This window comes from Anas acuta, chromosome 35, assembly GCF_963932015.1.
Source record: "Anas acuta chromosome 35, bAnaAcu1.1, whole genome shotgun sequence".
Taxonomy (NCBI): Eukaryota; Metazoa; Chordata; class Aves; order Anseriformes; family Anatidae; genus Anas; species Anas acuta.
In genome coordinates this window covers 216,249-237,582 of record NC_089013.1, presented here as the reverse complement: position 1 = coordinate 237,582, position 21,334 = coordinate 216,249, and the positions used below count along the sequence as shown (strand labels likewise).

Sequence of the window (21,334 nt, the reverse complement as noted above, 5' to 3'; positions counted from 1 at the left end):
AACGCCCCGCAGGGACCACGCCGACAAAGATGTGGCCCCTCAGGTCTTTCTTACGGGAAGATGTCTGCTGGGCACAAAGGAACCCCCGCGCAGGGGGAGCCTGCAGACCCCAGGAAAAATGATCACCCATGTTGGCTGGTGCACAATAATGCCTGTGGCCCGGCCCAGCATCACAATGGGGTGTCAGGACCTCACGGCCCAGCATCACCCAGAGGTGTTGTGACCTTGCAGCCCTGACGGTGTCTCGGAGAGGTGTGGTGGCCTCCTGGCCCTGCAGCATCTCCCTGGCTGCCCTCCTGGGCCTCATCCTCAGCGCCGTAGCCTGCCACCACCGCCTGCACACCCCCATGTACTTCTTCCTCCTCATCCTCGCCCTCCTCGACCTGGGATCCATCTCCACCACTGTCCCCAAAGCCATGGCCAATGCCCTGTGGGACACCAGGGCCATCTCTATCAAGGATAGAGCCTGTGCCACCGTGGCAGCAGCTGCCTGGGGCTATGGGTTCATCAATGCCCTCCTGCACACAGACGAAATGTTTTCTCTTCCTCTCCGCCCAGGCAATGCTGTGGACCAGTTCTTCTGTGAAATCCTCTCATCTACAGCATGAGAAATAAGGAGATCAAGAATCGTATAAAGAAAGTGGTTTCATGGACATTTCTCAAGGGCAATAAACATCCTACCTCTCTTGACAAATGTCTGTGACAAATCTTAGTATCTGATTGCTGTCCTTTGCTTGATTCGTCTTATTATTATACTTATTATTGTTACTATTTTTGTTCTTATTGCTACTGCTGCTTATTATCTATCATATTATAATATTTAAATATTTTCATAATATTTGTAATATAATAATATATTGTAGTATAATATAATGTGATAATTATTGCTGGTAATTATCTTATTGTTATTGCTGTTCTTATTGTTACTGCCTGATGCCTCTGCAGCCAGCTCCTTACCTGCCCTCCTGTCTGTCCTTTTCTGTACTTCTCACTGGAGATTTTCCACTGAGGTGGGGCATGGCTGAAAATGGACTTCAGTAGAGGCATCTTGGACTTAACAGAGAGCTGAGCAATGCATTTTATTTTGTAATCAAATCTCTTTTTATTATATTTTTTTCCCTTCTTTTTGTTCTGGTCAGGCAGAGGAACCCTGTATCTGTGTGCAGGCAGTGCCACAAACAAAGCAGGTGGAAATTGGTGCAGAAACATCCAGTGGCAGCCTTGGGTGGGAAAAGGAATTTCTGAGGCCTGCTGACAGGAATTGCTGAGGCCGTGCTGCGGCTGCGGTGCCAGGCGGGTGCTCCCGTCTCAGGGGCTCCAGCTTCTTGTGGGCTGGAAAAGTACATGGGAGGGATGGCGTTAGTCACCCGGCGGCCCTTCACGCGTTTCCCCCACGTGCTGCTCGTTGCAGCCATCACCCGAATTGCCCCAGCTTTGGGCTGGCTCCGTGGCTTGGCTTTTGAGCACGCAGGCCATGGCCGTGCAGCCAGCAAGGTTTCATCCACCGCCTTACCTGGCAGGCTGCCGTTGCTGTCCTCAAGGTGGTGAGTGTTTAGGAGGTTCGTGGCCAGGTGAAACACTGGCCACTGCAAAGTCATCGCCTTGTCCCCAGCTTGGATCTGGTTTTGGATTATGTCAAAGGAGCCCAGAGTGGGGATTCGGATGCCCTGCGAGTGGCCACCACATTCCAGACGTCTGTTTGCTCTGGAAAGCAAAGGAAAATCTGGTCACAGTGTGTCTGGTGGTCCCACAGCTCCTGCAGCACCCCGAGACCCGATGTTTGGTGCCTGCTCACGCTGGGTCTGGTGGTCCCACAGCTCCAGCAGCATCCCCAGAGCCGGGGTTCGGTGGCAGATGAAAAGCCCCAGCGGAGACACCCCGCCATGGCTCCGGCACTGGGTCTCGCCCAAGGAAAGCCCCAAATGTGGTTGCCAACACTACTCCTGTGGTACCCGTCCCTTTGGCGGTGATGTTGGGCATCAGGCACCTGCGCTGCATGCCGTCCCACAGCTCTACCCGGGTCGGCTTCATGCAGGAGGGTTTCCTCTCCTTGGCAGAGGTCGCGTTCAGGCTCATCCCTGCGCTCGTCCTCTGAACAATCCACCCTTGGAGCCGACAGACCAGGGCTTAGGCCCTGAAGAGACGGGCTTGGGGCCTAAATTTGAGGGGTTAGGGGGCTAAGGAGAGGGGTTTGGGGCCTGAAGAGAGGGTTTTGGGCCTGAAAAAGAAGGGTTTGGGGCCTAAAGAGAGGGGTTTGGAGCCTAAGGAGAAGAAGGGTTTGGGCCTTAAAGAGAGGGTGTGGGGCTTAAAAAGCAGAAGGGTTTGGGCCGGAAAAAGTGGGGTTTGAGCCCTAAAGAGAGGGGTTTGGGGCCTAAAGAGAGGTTTTCGGCCTGAAGGGAGGGGTTTGGGCCTAAAGAGAGGGGTTTGGGCCTAAAGAGAGGGGTTTGGGGCCTAAAGAGAGGGGTTTGGGGCCTAAAGAGAGGGGTTTGGGCCTGACGGGAGGGGTTTGGGCCTGAAGGGAGGGCTTTAGGCCCTGAAGGGAGTGGTTTGGGCCCTAAAAGGAGGGGTTTGGTCACTAAAGGGAGGGGCAAACATTTATGGTGTATTACAGTCATGGTGACGGTGGCCCTGTTGGCAGTTATGACGTAAGTGATGACCTCATAAGCCGTGTCACAATGGGGCGGGGGGCGGTGGCAGGGTATAAAAGGGGTGGGGGGTGGCGCCGGGACCCTTCATCTCTGGAGAATAATCTGGAGAGCGAGCGCAAGGATGCAAAAACGCGTCACTTTTGCCGACGAGGTGCTGCCCAACGTGAGGCGGACCCCCGTCCGCTTCTGGGATGGGATGAAGGTCCCGTGCCTCACGCCCAGCATCACCTCCAAGGGTAGGCGCCTAAATTTGGGGCTTTTCGTGGCGGGGAGACCTGGCTCTGTGTGGAGGTCTCTTTTTGGGGTCGGGGATGTGATGGATCTTTATGTAACGCGGGTTTTGGTAGGCGCCTAAATTTGGGTGGGGCTTTTTGTGGCGGGGAGACCTGGCTCTGTGTGGAGGTCTCTTTTTTTTGGGGTCGGGGATGTGATGGATCTTTATGCAACGCGGGTTTTGGGGTGATGGAAGGGTGGTAGCCACGAGAGGCGGTGTGTGACCAGATTTTTTTTTGCCTTTCAGAGAAAATAAGCGTCTGGGATGCGGTGTCAGCCTACATCCACGAACACCTCCTGCTGCACCAGGTGGGTTGGCACCCCCGTCCCCCTCGTTCCCCTCCTGAAAAGCAGGAAATTCACCCCAAAAGGCCCCACAGGCATCACACAAGCGCGGTTCTGGTAGGCGGTGTGACGTCTGATCCTTAACCATTTTTCTTTCTTTTCTCTGCCATTTCCAGGGCGTCCGAATTCCTGCCCTCGGCTCCTTCGACGTTGTCCCCAAATTGGTGAAGGACGGGAACAAGACCCTGATTTTGCAGATGCCCACGTTCCGCCTGGCCAGGAACCTCGTCGTCACCCACAGCCTCACCGCCAACAAGGAGTACCTGCCAGGTAGGGCAGGGGGTTAATCCCCTGCTGACCCCCTCCCTCAATATCAGGTGTTTTTTTTTATTATTTTTTTTTGTTGTTGTTGTTTGTTTGTTTTTTGTTGCTTGGTTTGTGATTGTTTTGTTTTGTTTTCGTTTTTTTGTTGTTTTTTTGTATGTTCGTTTGTGTTTTGTTTTGTTTTTGTTTTGTTTTTTGTTTTTGTTTTGCTTTGTTTTTTATTGGTTTGTTTGTGTGGGTTTTTTTTGTTGTTGTTGGTTTGTTTGTGATTGTTTGTTTGTTTGTTTGTTTGTGTTTTTTTTTTTTCTCTGTCTCCAATCTGCTCTCCCAGAGGCACAAAAAACCTCGCTTACTGCCCAGGCTCTGGCCAGCAGCAGGACCCTTCCCCAACACGGGGCAGCTTCTAGATCCCTCTCACAGCACCCCCCTCCCCGTGCCCCCCTGCTGCCAAACCTTTTCTATCCAAAACCCACCACAAGGTCCCAAACCGAAGCCTTTTTGAGTGACGCCTGCCACGGGGAAGGGCTGCTGGTGACCGCCCCCATCCCTCTCGTGTCGTTTTCCAGGCCACAAGGAGCTGGAGCCCCTCCACTACCCCGAGGTGGCCGCCCAAATCTGCCTGTCCTCGCAGAGGGTGGAGAGCTGCATCCAGGGCACCACGTCCCTCATCTCTCGCTGCGTGGGGAAGGGGGAGAACATCGCCCTGGTCCTGAGGGACGTGGGGGTGCTCCTCATCGAAGGCACGAGGGTGGAAATGAAATTCTATTCCGAATTCCTGCACAAGCTGTCCGGGAAGGAGAACCTTCAAAAAGCCTTTTTCAAGGTGAGGGTTTTGTTTTCCCCACGGCCTGGGCAGCCTCACAAAGGGGTAGCAACGCTTGCCCTTGGCCCACCGAGACCTTTTGGGTTGGAGTTTTTGGCCACGACCGAGGCCAGAGGACATTTGCCATCTCCTTGCAGGTCCCCCAGCTGATGGACGTGGTGGTGTCCCGGAGGGCACCCTTGGCCTCCCTGACCTTCTCTGGCCGTGTCATCGTCTTCCCCGAGTGAGTATTTTTGTGGCTGTGGCCGCTGCTCGGGTTCTCCTTGCACCCACGGGTGCCCAGCCGGTGCTTCTTTGCTGGACGAGCCCATTGCAAAGTCCAGGAAGGGATTTGGGGATGGGGCTTTGATGGCAACGTGGAAATGGGGTGATTGTGGCGCGCCCTGGGGTCACGCTGAGGCCTTCTTTTGCCAGGTTTGAGATGGAGAGCATGCCCAAAAAACCGCCCCAGGAGCACTCCAAGGAGAAGAAAGAAGGGGCTTTTCCTCTTCTCGGCCAAGCTGGGGGAAGAAAAGCAGCTGCTGGTTCCCTTCGAAGGGACGGGGAACCGACTCCTGGTGAGAAAACCCATCGTGGAGCACCCAAAAGCTCTGCCTTGCACCACATCTTGTCACCGCGCCTCCAAAACGGAGCCCCCGGGTGCGAGGTGCCTGATGTGCCCGGCCCTGGGCGCTGCAGGAGGACGGGGATCAAGACACCCCCTAAAGTTGGCCGTAGCCAGCTCCTTTCTCCCAGAACTCGGCCCCCCCAAAAAAATATTGAGGCTTAGAAAGGAGCCGGGCGAGGGCTGGTGCCAAGGAGGGTCTCGGGGAGCAGCCTCAGCACCCGGCGTGTCCCCGGGGACGGCGGCATCACGGAAATGTTCTTCTAACACCTCTCCTTCCCAAATTTTAGGCAAAGGTCTCGGGCTTCCTTCCCTTGCCCCCACGGGGTCGACAGAAGAAGCAGCCCTGAAGGGGGAGGCGCAGAAGGCAGGGAAGGCTCCCTTGAGGTGAGGCTGGGGGCTCCAAATGGGTGGGATGAGGCCGCCGGGAGCCCCCCCAAATTTCAGGGCTGCAGCATCCAGCGCTGCATGAGGGGGTGGGGGGTGCAGGATGCGACCCCAAAACCATCCTGGATTCTTGGTTCTTCCATCAGGCTGCCGGCCATCCCGGGGACTCCTCGCAAGGCCGAAAAATCGTCACCCAAAGGCAAAACAGGACAGGCAAAGACACCCGGAGCCTCGAGGCAGAGAGCAGGAAGAGGAGCGGGGATGTTTCCCCCCTGCGTGGGGGAAAACCCGGCAGCCAAAAAGCCCACCCGGCCCCCGGGACCCACAGAGCTGTCCTTCCCCGTGATAAGCATCTCATCACCGGCCAGCTCGGAGGCCAGCCTCCCCGAGGAGCCCCCCTACAACGTCTACAGGCTGCAGCCCCCGGGAAAAGAGGGGGCAGAAAGGTTAAGGAACAGGCCCGAAACCTTCTGGACGGTGCTGAAAGAACCTCAGAAGAAGGCATTATCCGTGAACGGCACCAACAGCACCCGCCCGGTGGCACCCGCGGCCCGAAAACCCGTGTCAGCCCAACCCAAACCGCCAAAAACTGGGCCAGGGCTCTCCGTTTTGTGGCCCCGGCCACCCTGAAATTCGGGCTTTGAGCGCCCGACCCAGCGAGGAGGCCATCGGAGTTGGCAAAAAGAGGTGGGTGATCCACATCAGCATCATTTTGGGGGGCTCAAGCCTTGTAGGGAAGCAGAGTTTTTTGGGGACAGCGGGGTCTCTCCAAAGGGATCTCAGTTTTGAGCCACGGGTTGGCTCAATCCACCCCAAAACCTTTGTCTCCTCCAGCACTAGACTCAAATCCCCAAATTTCTCTCTTCTGTTGGTGCACAGACAACACCAGGCCATGTTTTTTAGGGTTTGGAAGGCCTCAAAAAGCTCTTGGCCACAGAGGAGAGGGTGTTTTTTTTGTAGCTGGGTGCTGCTTTCAAGGTTTTTTGGGAAAAGAAAGGCTTTTTTTGTGCAGGCTTAGCAGAATTTAGGAGCAAAACCCCGCTGCTGACCAGGGCCTGGGGAAAATATGAGGTGAAAAACGAGGGAAATGGTGGCCCTGACATCACTGTCAGGATTTGAAACCATCCCCAGCCTGTGCATGAGGGTATAGAAGGCTAAAAAAAAATCTAAAAAGTGATTTTTTTCTCTGTTTCTTCGCAGATCTCCATCGTTCTTCCTGACACGATTGCCTCAGAAAGGAGGTGGAGTAAAACACGATGGAATCCCAAAAAAACTGTTGAGTTTTTGTTTTTATTTACGAGGCTCGTTCGTGAGGAGGGGGGTGAAGGTTGCTTTCCAGACAGGTTCAAAGCCCCCCCAAAACCATCAGCACCTCCCAAAAAGTGGGGCCCAAGGCTCCTTGTAAGTTTGGAGTCCCTGAGGCCTTTTGCAGTCCCCTCCTCCTGCCACGCCCCAGCTTGGCAGAATTCCACAGCTCAGAACAAGGAAAAAACGTCAAACCAAGGGATTATAACTAATAAATTTTAATAGTGCAAAGTATTTTGAGGGAGGAGAAGGGAAAAATTCGCGAACGTGAGGAATTTTGGCTCAGCTTTGCCACCCGGGATGGTGGCAGGCTTTTGGCTTTTAGCTCCACTGCGAAGTGTAGGCTTTGCCTAATTCCAGTTCCAGCTGGGTGGTTAAAAGGACCTTGAAAAAGCAAAAGAAAATTAAAAAAAAAATGGTGAGTTAATCAGATCTGAAGACATCTTGCTTTTTTGTTTCTCATACATTACCAAAAATTTGCCTAAGTGCCATAAATTTCTTTATTCTGGATCATGAGGTTCTCATCCCCTCCCCCCCCCCTTTATTTTGGGGGCTAAACCCCCCAGTTTTGGGGGCCTAATGCTTCATTTTGGGGGTAAACCGACAATTTTGGGGACCTAATGCCTCATTTTCAGGTTAAATCCCCCAGTTTTGGAGGCCTAATGCCTCCTTTTCAGGCCTAACCCCCCAGTTTTGGAGGCCTAATGTGTCATTTTGGGCCTAAACCCCCAATTTTGGGGGCCTAATGCCTCATTTTCAGGCTAAACCCCCCAGTTTTGGGGTCCTAATGCCTCATTTTGGGGATTAAATCCCCCAGGTTTGGGGACCTAATGCCTCATTTTGGGGACTAAAACCCCCAATATGGCGGGCCTAATGCCTCATTTATGGGGCTAAACCCCCCAGTTTTGGGGGCCTAATCCTTCATTTTTGGGGTAAACCGACAATTTTGGGGACCTAATGCCTCATTTTGGGGATTAAACCCCCAATTTTGGGGGATAATGCCTCATTTTCAGGCCTAACCCCCCAATATGGCGGGCCTAATACTTCAGTTTGGGTGTTCAGCTGATTCAAGGATGGAAGCTGAAATTCCTTGAAGTGACCCCACAACCCCGTAACCCCCCCAAAAACATCCTGCCCCCCCCCCCTTGTGCCCCCCCTCGGCCACTTATGGTGCAGGTGATGGTTTTGGGGGTGCTGGTCCCCTCGAAGCCCCAGCTGAGGTGGTTGTGGCCCCTGTAGGCCTGCACCATGGGGGGGGCTTGGGGGGAGCCGTTGGACGGGGGGGGGCTGAGTTGTGTGTGGGGGGGTGGGGGTGGGGTTCGGGGGGGGCTCGCTCGGCTCCAGGGGGCACAGGTCCTGCTGGGGAGGGGGGCAGGGGGCAGCCCTGGGGGCACCCCAATGGCAGGGGACCTCGTGGGGAGGCCCGGGTCCCTTTTTGGGGTCATTCAGGCGCCTTTTGGGGTCACCCAGGTCCCTTTTGGGGCACCCAGGTCCCTTTTGGGGGTAATTCAGGCGCCTTTTTGGGGTCATTCAGGACCCTTTTGGGGCACCCAGGTCCCTTTTGGGGCACCCAGGTCCGTTTTGGGGTCATCCAGGTCCCTTTTGGGTGCCAGGGTCCCCTTTTTGGGACATCCAAGCCCCTTTTTGGGGTCATTCAGGACCCTTTTGGGGCACCCAGGTCCCTTTTGGGGGTCATTCAGGACCCTTTTGTGGACCCAGGTCCCTTTTGGGGGTCATTCAGGACCCTTTTGTGGACCCAGGTCCCTTTTTGGGGTCATTCAGGACCTGTTTGGGTGCCAGGGTCCCTTTTTTCGGGACACCCAGGTCCTTTTTGGGGTCATCTAGGTCCTTTTTGGGGACATCTGGGTGTCAGGGCCCCTTTTGGGGGATACCCAGGTCCCTTTTTGGGGACATCCAAGCCCATTTTTGGGGTCATCCAGGACCCTTTTGGGGAACCCAGGTCCCTTTTGTGGTCACCCAGGTCCCTAATGCTTCATTTTGGGGATAAACCGACAATTTTGGGGGCCTAATGCCTCATTTTGGGGGCTAAAACCCCAGTTTGGCTGGGATCTCTCGGAAAGCAGTCTTGACCAGGACCCCTTGTGGGACCCTTATGGGGCCTCCTGGGTGACCCCACAACCCCGTAACTCCCTCCAAAAAATCCTGCCCCCTCCCTTGTGCCCCCCCCGGCCACGTACGGTGCAGGTGACGGTTTTGGAGGTGCCGGTCTCCTGGAAGCCCAGCTTTTTGGGGTCATCCAGGACCCTTTTGGGGCACCCAGGTCCCTTTTGGGGGTCATTCAGGACCCTTTTGTGGACCCAGGTCCCTTTTTGGGGTCATTCAGGACCTGTTTGGGTGCCAGGGTCCCTTTTTTCGGGACACCCAGGTCCTTTTTGGGGTCATCTAGGTCCCTTTTGGGGACAGCTGGATGCCAGGGCCCCTTTTTTGGGAAACCCAGGTCCCTTTTGGGGACACCCAGGTCCCTTTTGGGGACAGCTGGGTGTCAGGGCCCCTTTTTGGGATACCCAGATCCCTTTTTGGGGACATCCAAGCCCCTTTTTGGGGTCATCCAGGTCCCTTTTGGGGTCATTTTGGGGACAGCCGGGTGCCTTGGCCCCTTTTGGGAAGAACCCACAACCCCGGCTGCTTTTTTTGGGGGGGGACCCCTGGAAATCCGGGACCCCATTGGGGTCACCCAGGTGCTGGGGTCCTTTGGGGACACCGGGACCCCCCCCTTGGGGACACCAGGACTGGGGTCCCCTACCGGAGGGGGGTAAACACACAGAGGGGACGGCGCTGTCACTGGGGGGGGGACACCTGGGGGTCCCCTGTAATGGGGGGGGCACCCAGATCGCCTTGGGGGGGGCATCTGGGTCTTTGGGGGGAAATTTGGGCCCTGAAGAATCGTTTTTTCGTTTTGCCCTGAAGGGAACGGTTTGGGCCCTAAAGAGAAGGTCTGGGGCCCGAAAAAGAAGGGCTTGGGCCCTAAAAATCGGGGCTTAGGCCCTGAAGAGAGGGGTTTGGGCCCAAAAGGGAGGGATTTGGGCCCTAAAGAATAGGATTTGGGCCCTAAAGGGAAGGGTTTGGGCCCTAAAGGGAAGGGTTTGGGCCCTAAATAGGAGGCGTGAGGCTCTAAAATTAATAGTGGAAACCCTCTGAAGGAAGTTTTGGACCCCAAAATGAGGTATAGGAGACTGGAAATAACCCTGATCTAAAAAATTAGTCTTTGGACCATAAAAAGCAGGATCTGGATCCTAATTTGATGTTTTGGATTGTAAAACAGACGCTTGGATCTTAAAACCAGTGCCTTGAGCTCTCAAAAGCAGTTTGGGGTTCGGACCCCGAAAGGAAGCTTTGGGCTCTTATAATGGGGTGGTGGACACTCAAATGTGGCTTTTGGGTTCCAAAATGAAGGCTTTGTGCCCTCAAAAGGGGCTTGGGGCATTAAAAATGGTGCTTTAGGTGCGTGCGATGGGACTGCGGCTCAGAGCAGCCAAAGCACAAATGCGGAATGGCACCACAAGGGCAGCTCTGAGGAAAATTAACCCTAATTAATTATGCCTCCCAGGGGGAAATAAATAACAAACTGCACGGCCCAAGTCCCATTCCTGCCCCTTTGGCATCTGCAGCCGCCTGCCCCAAGTCAGCCGGGTGCAAATCCTTGTTTTTAATGTCATGTCCCGATTAAAACAGCACTTTGGGGAAAATGAAAGCAATAATTAAAGCCAAATAAATAGAGCAAACTTGCCAGCACTACGGTTTTTGGTTTGGTTTGGTGCCTTTTATTGCTAATGTGCAAAAAGCAAGCGAACTCGGACACGCACCCCAATCCTTTTTGGGTTTTGCTTCTTGAGGTAACGCTTCCAAATTTCCAAAATCTCGGATTCTGTGGGGGGTCTCTCCTGTTCCAGGCGCCTTGCTCTGGCCGGTTTGGGTTCCAGCGTCTCGGATGTGCTGTCCAGGGTGGGCAGAATGTCCACTCTTCATTCTTCTCCTGGGACCCCCTGAGATGTCGATGGCCCCATTTTGTCCATCCCTGGTGTTCCGCTTCAGGCTGTGAGTTTGTCCTGGTCTTGGCTGGCCAAAGGCTGGTTTTTGGCAAGAGGCAGCCCCGGGATTGCTGGCAGCTGGCTGAAAAAACATCAAAAACGTCTGCATGAGCACACGATGGCACTGGGGCCGCATCCCGCACCCTGAAAACGTGACCCTGCTTGCACACCACGGGCCCAATCCACCCCTCCGGGTGCTGCTTTCAGCAATTTGGGGTGGCCCCAGCCCGGAGTGTTTGGGGCTGGGCGAGGGGCTCCCTGCTGGGGAGAAGACAACCGTGAGCCTCCGGCCTCACCTGCTCCCAGATTCCTTCTTGTTCTCCTGTGCTTTTATTTCCTTCAACTTTTGGAGCTCGTGTTTCGGGATACTCGCGCGCACGGTGAAAGGCATGTCGAGCAATCCCCCTGAGGCTGGAAAGGACGGACATGGTCAGAAGTGGGGTGCTGCTGCTGCCGACATCGGTCCCAGGGGGGTGCATAGGGTCTCGGACCCCCATCCTCCTGCTCAGGCACCGTGGCCACTTCCCACCCCAGGGCTCAGTTTTGGGGAAGCCACCGAGATGTGGGGACAAAAGGCTGTGCCCAGCTGTGCCCGTCCCTTTGGCGGTGATGTTGGGCATCAGGCACCTGCGCTGCATGCCGTCCCACAGCTCTACCCGGGTCGGCTTCATGCAGGAGGGTTTCCTCTCCTTGGCAGAGGTCGCGTTCAGGCTCATCCCTGCGCTCGTCCTCTGAACAATCCACCCTTGGAGCCGACAGACCAGGGCTTAGGCCCTGAAGAGACGGGCTTGGGGCCTAAATTTGAGGGGTTTGGGGGCTAAGGAGAGGGGTTTGGGGCCTGAAGAGAGGGTTTTGGGCCTGAAAAAGAAGGGTTTGGGGCCTAAAGATAGGGGTTTGGGGCCTAAGGAGAAGAAGGGTTTGGGCCTTAAAGAGAGGCTGTGGGGCTTAAAAAGCAGAAGGGTTTGGGCCGGAAAAAGTGGGGTTTGAGCGCTAAAGAGAGTGTTTGGGGCCTAAAGAGAGGTTTTGGGCCTGAAGGGAGGGGTTTGGGCCTAAAGAGAGGGGTTTGGGGCCTAAAGAGAGGGGTTTGGGCCTAAAGAGAGGGGTTTGGGCCTGAAGGGAGGGCTTTAGGCCCTGAAGGGAGTGGTTTGGGCCCTAAAAGGAGGGGTTTGGTCACTAAAGGGAGGGGCAAACATTTATGGTGTATTACAGTCATGGTGACGGTGGCCCTGTTGGCAGTTATGACGTAAGTGATGACCTCATTAGCCGTGTCACAATGGGGCGGGGGGCGGTGGCAGGGTATAAAAGGGGTGGGGGGTGGCGCCGGGACCCTTCATCTCTGGAGAAATATCCGGAGAGCGAGCGCAAGGATGCAAAAACGCGTCACTTTTGCCGACGAGGTGCTGCCCAACGTGAGGCGGACCCCCGTCCGCTTCTGGGATGGGATGAAGGTCCCGTGCCTCACGCCCAGCATCACCTCCAAGGGTAGGTGCCGAAATTTGGGGCTTTTTGTGGCGGGGAGACCTGGCTCTGTGTGGAGGTCTCTGTTTTTTGGGGTCGGGGATGTGATGGATCTTTATGTAATGTGGGTTTTGGTAGGCGCCGAAATTTGGGGCTTTTCGTGGCGGGGAGACCTGGCTCTGTGTAGAGGTCTCTTTTTGGGGTTGGGGATGTGATGGATCTTTATGTAACGCGGGTTTTGGTAGGCGCCTAAATTTGGGTGGGGCATTTTGTGCGGGGGAGACCTGGCTCTGTGTGGAGGTCTCTGTTTTTTGGGGTCGGGGATGTGATGGATCTTTATGCAACACGGGTTTTGGGGTGATGGAAGGGTGGTAGCCACGAGAGGCGGTGTGTGACCAGATTTTTTTTTGCCTTTCAGAGAAAATAAGCGTCTGGGATGCGGTGTCAGCCTACATCCACGAACACCTCCTGCTGCACCAGGTGGGTTGGCACCCCCGTCCCCCTCGTTCCCCTCCTGAAAAGCAGGAAACTCACCCCAAAAAGCCCCACAGACATCGCACAAGCGCAGTTGTGGTAGGCGGTGTGACGTCTGATCCTTAACCATTTTTCTTTCTTTTCTCTGCCATTTCCAGGGCGTCCGAATTCCTGCCCTCGGCTCCTTCGACGTTGTCCCCAAATTGGTGAAGGACGGGAACAAGACCCTGATTTTGCAGATGCCCACGTTCCGCCTGGCCAGGAACCTCGTCGTCACCCACAGCCTCACCGCCAACAAGGAGTACCTGCCAGGTAGGGCAGGGGGCTAATCCCCTGCTGACCCCCTCCCTCAATATCAGGTGTTTTTTTTTTTATTATTTTTTGTTGTTGTTGTTGTTTGTTTGTTTTTTGTTGCTTGGTTTGTGATTGTTTTGTTTTGTTTTCGTTTTTTTGTTGTTTTTTTGTATGTTCGTTTGTGTTTTGTTTTGTTTTTGTTTTTGTTTTGTTTTTTGTTTTTGTTTTGCTTTGTTTTTTATTGGTTTGTTTCTGTGTTTTTTTTTTGTTGTTGTTGGTTTGTTTGTGATTGTTTGTTTGTTTGTTTGTTTGTGTTTTTTTTTTTCTCTGTCTCCAATCTGCTCTCCCAGAGGCACAAAAAACCTCGCTTACTGCCCAGGCTCTGGCCAGCAGCAGGACCCTTCCCCAACACGGGGCAGCTTCTAGATCCCTCTCACAGCACCCCCCTCCCCGTGCCCCCCTGCTGCCAAACCTTTTCTATCCAAAACCCACCACAAGGTCCCAAACCGAAGCCTTTTTGGGTGACGCCTGCCACGGGGAAGGGCTGCTGGTGACCGCCCCCATCCCTCTCGTGTCGTTTTCCAGGCCACAAGGAGCTGGAGCCCCTCCACTACCCCGAGGTGGCCGCCCAAATCTGCCTGTCCTCGCAGAGGGTGGAGAGCTGCATCCAGGGCACCACGTCCCTCATCTCTCGCTGCGTGGGGAAGGGGGAGAACATCGCCCTGGTCCTGAGGGACGTGGGGGTGCTCCTCATCGAAGGCACGAGGGTGGAAATGAAATTCTATTCCGAATTCCTGCAGAAGCTGTCCGGGAAGGAGAACCTTCAAAAAGCCTTTTTCAAGGTGAGGGTTTTGTTTTCCCCACGGCCTGGGCAGCCTCACAAAGGGGTAGCAACGCTTGCCCTTGGCCCACCGAGACCTTTTGGGTTGGAGTTTTTGGCCACGACCGAGGCCAGAGGACATTTGCCATCTCCTTGCAGGTCCCCCAGCTGATGGACGTGGTGGTGTCCCGGAGGGCACCCTTGGCCTCCCTGACCTTCTCTGGCCGTGTCATCGTCTTCCCCGAGTGAGTATTTTTGTGGCTGTGGCCGCTGCTCGGGTTCTCCTTGCACCCACGGGTGCCCAGCCGGTGCTTCTTTGCTGGACGAGCCCCCTGCCCAGGAAGGAATTTGGGGATGGGGCTTTGATGGCAACGTGGAAATGGGGTGATTGTGGGTCACGCTGAGGCCTTCTTTTGCCAGGTTTGAGATGGAGAGCATGCCCAAAAAACCGCCCCAGGAGCACTCCAAGGAGAAGAAAGAAGGGGCTTTTCCTCTTCTCGGCCAAGCTGGGGGAAGAAAAGCAGCTGCTGGTTCCCTTCGAAGGGACGGGGAACTGACTCCTGGTGAGAAAACCCATCGTGGAGCACCCAAAAGCTCTGCCTTGCACCACATCTTGTCACCGCGCCTCCAAAACGGAGCCCCCAGGTGCGAGGTGCCTGATGTGCCCGGCCCTGGGCGCTGCAGGAGGACGGGGATCAAGACACCCCCTAAAATTGGCCGTAGCCAGCTCCTTTCTCCCAGAACTCGGCCCCAAAAAAAAAATATTGAGGCTTAGAAAGGAGCCGGGCGAGGGCTGGTGCCAAGGAGGGTCTCGGGGAGCAGCCTCAGCACCCGGCGTGTCCCCGGGGACGGCGGCATCACGGAAATGTTCTTCTAACACCTCTCCTTCCCAAATTTTAGGCAAAGGTCTCGGGCTTCCTTCCCTTGCCCCCACGGGGTCGACAGAAGAAGCAGCCCTGAAGGGGGAGGCGCAGAAGGCAGGGAAGGCTCCCTTGAGGTGAGGCTGAGGGCTCCAAATGGGTGGGATGAGGCCGCCGGGAGCCCCCCCAAATTTCAGGGCTGCAGCATCCAGCGCTGCATGAGGGGGTGGGGGGTGCAGGATGCGACCCCAAAACCATCCTGGATTCTTGGTTCTTCCATCAGGCTGCCGGCCATCCCGGGGACTCCTCGCAAGGCCGAAAAATCGTCACCCAAAGGCAAAACGGGACAGGCAAAGACACCCGGAGCCTCGATGCAGAGAGCAGGAAGAGGAGCGGGGATGTTTCCCCCCTGCATGGGGGAAAACCCGGCAGCCAAAAAGCCCCCCCGGCCCCCGGGACCCACAGAGCTGTCCTTCCCCGTGATAAGCGTCTCATCACCGGCCAGCTCGGAGGCCAGCCTCCCCGAGGAGCCCCCCTACAACGTCTACAGGCTGCAGCCCCCGGGAAAAGAGGGGGCAGAAAGGTTAAAAAACAGGCCCGAAACCTTCTGGACGGTGATGAAAGATCCTCAGAAGAAGGCGTTATCCGTGAACGGCACCAACAGCACCCGCCCGGTGGCACCCGCGCCCCGAAAACTCATGTCAGCCCAACCCAAACCGCCGAAAACTGGGCCGGGGCTCTCCGTTTTGTGGCCCCGGCCACCCTAAACTTCGGGCTTTGAGCGCCCGACCTAGCGAGGAGGCCATCGGAGTTGGCAAAAAGAGGTGGGTGATCCACATCAGCATCATTTTGGGGGGCTCAAGCCTTGTAGGGAAGCAGAGTTTTTTGGGGACAGCGCGGTCTTTCCAAAGGGATCTCAGTTTTGAGCCACGGGTTGGCTCAATCCACCCCAAAACCTTTGTCTCCTCCAGCACTAGACTCAAATCCCCAAATTTCTCTCTTCTGTTGGCGCACAGACAACACCAGGCCATGTTTTTTAGGGTTTGGAAGGCCTCAAAAAGCTCTTGGCCACAGAGGAGAGGGTGTTTTTTTTTGTAGCTGGGTGCTGCTTTCAAGGTTTTTTGGGAAAAGAAAGGCTTTTTTTGTGCAGGCTTAGCAGAATTTAGGAGCAAAACCCCGCTGCTGACCAGGGCCTGGGGAAAATATGAGGTGAAAAACAAGGGAAATGGTGGCCCTGACATCACTGTCAGGATTTGAAACCATCCCCAGCCTGTGCATGAGGGTATAGAAGGCTAAAAAAAAATCTAAAAAGTGATTTTTTTCTCTGTTTCTTTGCAGATCTCCATCGTTCTTCCTGACACGATTGCCTCAGAAAGGAGGTGGAGTAAAACACGGTGGAATCCCAAAAAAACTGTTGAGTTTTTGTTTTTTTTTTACGAGGCTCGTTCGTGAGGAGTGGGGTGAAGGTTGCTTTCCAGACAGGTTCAAAGCCCCCCCAAAACCATCAGCACCTCCCAAAAAGTGGGGCCCAAGGCTCCTGGAGTCCCTGAGGTCCTTTGCAGTCCCCTCCTCCTGCCACGCCCCAGCTTGGCAGAACTCCACAGCTCAGAACAAGGAAAAAACGTCAAACCAAGGGATTATAACTAATAAATTTTAATAGTGCAAAGTATTTTGAGGGAGGAGAAGGGAAAAATTCGCGAACGTGAGGAATTTTGGCTCAGCTTTGCCACCCGGGATGGTGGCAGGCTTTTGGCTTTTAGCTCCACTGCGAAGTGTAGGCTTTGCCTAATTCCAGTTCCAGCTGGGTGGTTAAAAGGACCTTGAAAAAGCAAAAGAAAATTAAAAAAAAAACGGTGAGTTATTGTTATAATGTTTGCCCCTCCCTTTAGTGAAAAAAACCCTCCTCTTATGGCCCAAACCACTCCCTTCAGGGCCTAAAGCCCTCCCTTCAGGCCCCAACCCCTCCCGTCAGGCCCAAACCCCTCTCTTTAGGCCCCAAACCCCTCTCTTTAGGCCCAAATCCCTCTCTTTAGGCCCAAACCCCTCCCTTCAGGCCCAAAACCTCTCTTTAGGCCCCAAACCCCTCTCTTTAGGCTCAAACCCCACTTTTTCTGGCCCAAACCCTTCTGCTTTTTAAGCCCCACACCCTCTCTTTAAGGCCCAAACCCTTCTTCTCCTTAGGCCCCAAACCCCTCTCTTTAGGCCCAAACCCCTCTCATAAGGCCCAAAGCCCTCTCTTCAGGCCCAAACCCGTCTATTTAGGGCCCAGACCCTCTCTTTAGGCCCCAAGCCCTTCTCTTCAGGGCCTAAGCCCTGGTCTGTCGGCTCCAAGGGTGGATTGTTCAGAGGACGAGCGCAGGGATGAGCCTGAACGCGACCTCTGCCAAGGAGAGGAAACCCTCCTGCATGAAGCCGACCCGGGTAGAGCTGTGGGACGGCATGCAGCGCAGGTGCCTGATGCCCAACATCACCGCCAAAGGGACGGGCACAGCTGGGCACAGCCTTTTGTCCCCACATCTCGGTGGCTTCCCCAAAACTGAGCCCTGGGGTGGGAAGTGGCCACGGTGCCTGAGCAGGAGGATGGGGGTCCGAGACCCTGTGCACCCCCCTGGGACCGATGTCGGCAGCAGCAGCACCCCACTTCTGACCATGTCCGTCCTTTCCAGCCTCAGGGGGATTGCTCGACATGCCTTTCACCGTGCGCGCGAGCATCCCGAAACACGAGCTCCCAAGGCTGAAGGAAACCAAAGCACAGGAGAACAAGAAGGAATCCGGGATCAGGTGAGGCCGGAGGCTCACGGTTGTCTTCTCCCCAGCAGGGAGCCCCTCGCCCAGCCCCAAACACTGCGGGCTGGGGCCACCCCAAATTGCTGAAAGCAGCACCCGGAGGGGTGGATGGGGCCCGTGGTGTGCAAGCAGGGTCACGTTTTCAGGGTGCGGGATGCGGCCCCAGTGCCATCGTGTGCTCATGCAGACATTTTTGATGTGTTTTCAGCCAGCTGCCAGCAATCCCGGGGCTGCCTCTTGCCAAAAACCAGCCTTTGGCCAGCCAAGACCAGGACAAACTCACAGCCTGAAGCGGAACACCAGGGATGGACAAAATGGGGCCATCGACATCTCAGGGGGTCCCAGGAGAAGAATGAAGAGTGGACATTCTGCCCACCCTGGACAGCACATCCGAGACGCTGGAACCCAAACCGGCCAGAGCAAGGCGCCTGGAACAGGAGAGACCCCCCACAGAATCCGAGATTTTGGAAATTTGGAAGCGTTACCTCAAGAAGCAAAACCCAAAAAGGATTGGGGTGCGTGTCCGAGTTCGCTTGCTTTTTGCACATTAGCAATAAAAGGCACCAAACCAAACCCAAAACCGTAGTGCTGGCAAGTTTGCTCTATTTATTTGGCTTTAATTTTTGCTTTCATTTTCCCCAAAGTGCTGTTTTAATCGGGACATGACATTAAAAACAAGGATTTGCACCCGGCTGACTTGGGGCAGGCGGCTGCAGATGCCAAAGGGGCAGGAATGGGACTTGGGCCGTGCAGTTTGTTATTTATTTCCCCCTGGGAGGCATAATTAATTTTATAATTAATTTATAATTAATTAATGTAATAAGTTAATTTTCCTCAGAGCTGCCCTTGTGGTGCCATTCCGCATTTGTGCTTTGGCTGCTCTGGTCAGCGGTCCCATCGCACGCACCTAAAGCACCATTTTTAGTGCCCCAAGCCCCTTTTTCGGGGCCCAAAGCCTTCATTTTGGAACCCAAAACCACATTTGAGTGTCCACCACCCCATTATAAGAGCCCAAAGCTTCCTTTCGGGGTCCGAACCCCAAACTGCTTTTGAGAGCTCAATGCACTGGTTTTAAGATCCAAGCGTCTGTTTTACGATCCAAAACATCAAATTAGGATCCAGATCCTGCTTTTTATGGTCCAAAGACTAATTTTTGAGATCAGGGTTATTTCCAGTCTCCTATACCTCATTTCGGGGTCCAAAACTTCCTTCAGAGGGTTTCCACTATTAATTTTAGAGCCTCACGCCTCCTATTTAGGGCCCAAACCCTTCCCTTTAGGGCCCAAACCCTTCCCTTTAGGGCCCAAATCCTACTCTTTAGGGCCCAAATCCCTCCCTTTTGGGCCCAAACCCCTCTCTTCAGGGCCTAAGCCCTGATTTTTAGGGCCCAAGCCCTTCTTTTTCTGGCCCCAGACCTTCTCTTTAGGGCCCAAACCGTTCCCTTCAGGGCAAAACGAAAAAACGATTCTTCAGGGCCCAAATTCCCCCCCAAAGACCCAGATGCCCCCCCCCAAGGCGATCTGGGTGCCCCCCCCATTACAGGGGACCCCCAGGTGTCCCCCCCCCAGTGACAGCGCCGTCCCCTCTGTGTGTGTCCTCCCCCCTGTAGGGGACCCCAGTCCTGGTGTCCCCAAGGGGGGGGGTCCCGGTGTCCCCAAAGGACCCCAGCACCTGGGTGACCCCAATGGGGTCCCGGATTTCCCGGGGTTTTAGCCCCCCCCAAAAAAGCAGCCGGGGTTGTGGGTTCTTCCCAAAAGGGGCCAAGGCACCCGGCTGTCCCCAAAATGACCCCAAAAGGGACCTGGATGACCCCAAAAAGGGGCTTGGATGTCCCCAAAAAGGGACCTGGGTATCCCCAAAAAGGGGCCCTGACACCCAGCTGTCCCCAAAAGGGACCTGGGTGTCCCCAAAAGGGACCTGGGTTTCCCCAAAAAGGGGCCCTGGCACCCAGCTGTCCCCAAAAGGGACCTAGATGACCCCAAAAAGGACCTGGGTGTCCCGAAAAAAGGGACCCTGGCACCCAAACGGGTCCTGAATGACCCCAAAAAGGGACCTGGGTCCACAAAAGGGTCCTGAATGACCCCCAAAAGGGACCTGGGTGCCCCAAAAGGGTCCTGGATGACCCCAAAAAGCTGGGCTTCCAGGAGACCGGCACCTCCAAAACCGTCACCTGCACCGTACGTGGCCGGGGGGGGGCACAGGGGAGGGGGCAGGATTTTTTTGGGGGGAGTTACGGGGTTGTGGGGTCACCCAGGAGGCCCCATAAGGGTCCCACAAGGAGTCCAGGTCAAGACTGCTTTCCGAGAGATCCCAGCCAAACTGGGGTTTTAGCCCCCCAAAAAAGGCATTAGGCCCCCAAAATTGTCGGTTTATCCCCAAAATGAAGCATTAGGGACCTGGGTGACCCCAAAAGGGACCTGGGTGCCCCAAAAGGGTCCTGAATGACCCTAAAAAGGCGCCTGAATGACCCCAAAAAGGGACCCGGGCCTCCCCACGAGGTCCCCTGCCACTGGGGTGCCCCCAAGCCTGCACCCTGCCCCCCTCCCCAGCAGGACCTGTGCCCCCTGGAGCTGAGCGAGCCCCCCCCCGAACCTCCCCCACACACAACTCAGCACCCCCCCCTCCAACGGCTCCCCCCCAAGCCCCTCCCCCGGGCACCGAGCCCCCCCCCCCCTCCAACAGCTCCCCCCGAGCCCCCCCCATGGTGCAGGCCTACAGGGGCCACAACCACCTCAGCTGGGGCTTCGAGGGGACCGGCACCCCCAAAACCGTCACCTGCACCATAAGTGGCCGGGGGGGGGGCACAAGGGGGGAGGCAGGATTTTTTTGGGGGGGTTACGGGGTTGTGGGGTCACTTCAAGGAATTTCAGCTTCCATCCTTGAATCAGCTGAACACCCAAACTGAAGTATTAGGCCCGCCATATTGGGGGGTTAGGCCTGAAAAGGAGGCATTATCCCCCAAAATTGCGGGTTTAATCCCCAAAATGAGGCATTAGGTCCCCAAAATTGTCGGTTTACCCCAAAAATGAAGCATTAGGCCCCCAAAACTGGGGGGTTTAGCCCCATAAATGAGGCATTAGGCCCGCCATATTGGGGGTTTTAGTCCCATAAATGAGGCATTAGGCTCCCTAAATGGGGGGATTTAATCCCCAAAATGAGGCATTAGGACCCCAAAACTGGGGGGTTTAGCCTGAAAATGAGGCATTAGGCCCCCAAAATTGGGGGTTTAGGCCCAAAATGACACATTAGGCCTCCAAAACTGGGGGGTTAGGCCTGAAAAGGAGGCATTAGGCCTCCAAAACTGGGGGATTTAACCTGAAAATGAGGCATTAGGTCCCCAAAATTGTCGGTTTACCCCCAAAATGAAGCATTAGGCCCCCAAAACTGGGGGGTTTAGCCCCCAAAATAAAGGGGGGGGGGAGGGGATGAGAACCTCATGATCCGGAATAAAGAAATTTATGGCACTTAGGCAAATTTTTGGTAATGTATGAGAAACAAAAAAGCAAGATGTCTTCAGATCTGATTAACTCACCGTTTTTTTTTTTTTAATTTTCTTTTGCTTTTTCAAGGTTCTTTTAACCACCCAGCTGGAACTGGAATTAGGCAAAGCCTACACTTTGCAGTGGAGCTAAAAGCCAAAAGCCTGCCACCATCCCGGGTGGCAAAGCTGAGCCAAAATTCCTCACGTTCGCGAATTTTTCCCTTCTCCTCCCTTAAAATCCCTGGATTTTTTTTGGGGGGGTGACGGGGTTGTGGGGTCACTTCAAGGAATTTCAGCTTCCATCCTTGAATCAGCTGAACACCCAAACTGAAGTATTAGGCCCGCCATATTGGGGGGTTAGGCTTGAAAATGAGGCATTATCCCCAAAACTGGGGGTTTAGTCCCCAAAATGAGGCATTAGGTCCCCAAAATTGGGGGGTTTAGTCCCCAAAATGAGGCATT

General features: G+C 54.9%; 1 protein-coding gene and 5 long non-coding RNA genes across 7 annotated transcripts; all 6 read left to right on the top strand.

Annotated features, from left to right (window-relative positions):
* Positions 1–2,527: 2,527 nt before the first annotated feature.
* On the top strand, positions 2,528–4,295 carry LOC137846634 (uncharacterized). Its single transcript, XR_011090578.1, has 4 exons — positions 2,528–2,645; positions 3,169–3,230; positions 3,383–3,536; positions 4,097–4,295. It is a non-coding gene; the product is annotated as an uncharacterized lncRNA (long non-coding RNA).
* A 487-nt stretch (positions 4,296–4,782) lies between these two features.
* On the top strand, positions 4,783–6,025 carry LOC137846643 (uncharacterized). Its single transcript, XR_011090584.1, has 3 exons — positions 4,783–4,910; positions 5,248–5,344; positions 5,491–6,025. It is a non-coding gene; the product is annotated as an uncharacterized lncRNA (long non-coding RNA).
* A 1,938-nt stretch (positions 6,026–7,963) lies between these two features.
* LOC137846651 (uncharacterized) lies at positions 7,964–8,580 on the top strand. Its single transcript, XR_011090592.1, has 3 exons — positions 7,964–8,076; positions 8,162–8,203; positions 8,410–8,580. It is a non-coding gene; the product is annotated as an uncharacterized lncRNA (long non-coding RNA).
* A 256-nt stretch (positions 8,581–8,836) lies between these two features.
* On the top strand, positions 8,837–9,428 carry LOC137846652 (uncharacterized). Its single transcript, XR_011090593.1, has 3 exons — positions 8,837–8,930; positions 8,972–9,056; positions 9,157–9,428. It is a non-coding gene; the product is annotated as an uncharacterized lncRNA (long non-coding RNA).
* Positions 9,429–11,823: 2,395 nt separating this feature from the next.
* On the top strand, positions 11,824–15,392 carry LOC137846633 (coiled-coil domain-containing protein 81-like). 2 transcript variants are annotated; one of them, XM_068664631.1, is made up of 8 exons: positions 11,824–11,941; positions 12,575–12,636; positions 12,789–12,942; positions 13,510–13,766; positions 13,904–13,989; positions 14,165–14,307; positions 14,645–14,741; positions 14,888–15,392. In XM_068664631.1, the coding sequence occupies exons 3-8, from the start codon at positions 12,870–12,872 to the stop codon at positions 15,369–15,371; spliced, it is 1,140 nt and encodes a 379-aa protein (XP_068520732.1). In that variant the 5' UTR covers positions 11,824–11,941; positions 12,575–12,636; positions 12,789–12,869; the 3' UTR covers positions 15,372–15,392. The 2 variants fall into 2 exon arrangements, with proteins under 2 accessions (XP_068520732.1, XP_068520731.1); XM_068664630.1 differs by lacking the exon at positions 11,824–11,941 and adding an exon at positions 11,960–12,180.
* Positions 15,393–19,060: 3,668 nt separating this feature from the next.
* On the top strand, positions 19,061–19,984 carry LOC137846653 (uncharacterized). The gene is made up of 3 exons (XR_011090594.1): positions 19,061–19,080; positions 19,356–19,460; positions 19,847–19,984. It is a non-coding gene; the product is annotated as an uncharacterized lncRNA (long non-coding RNA).
* Positions 19,985–21,334: the final 1,350 nt, after the last annotated feature.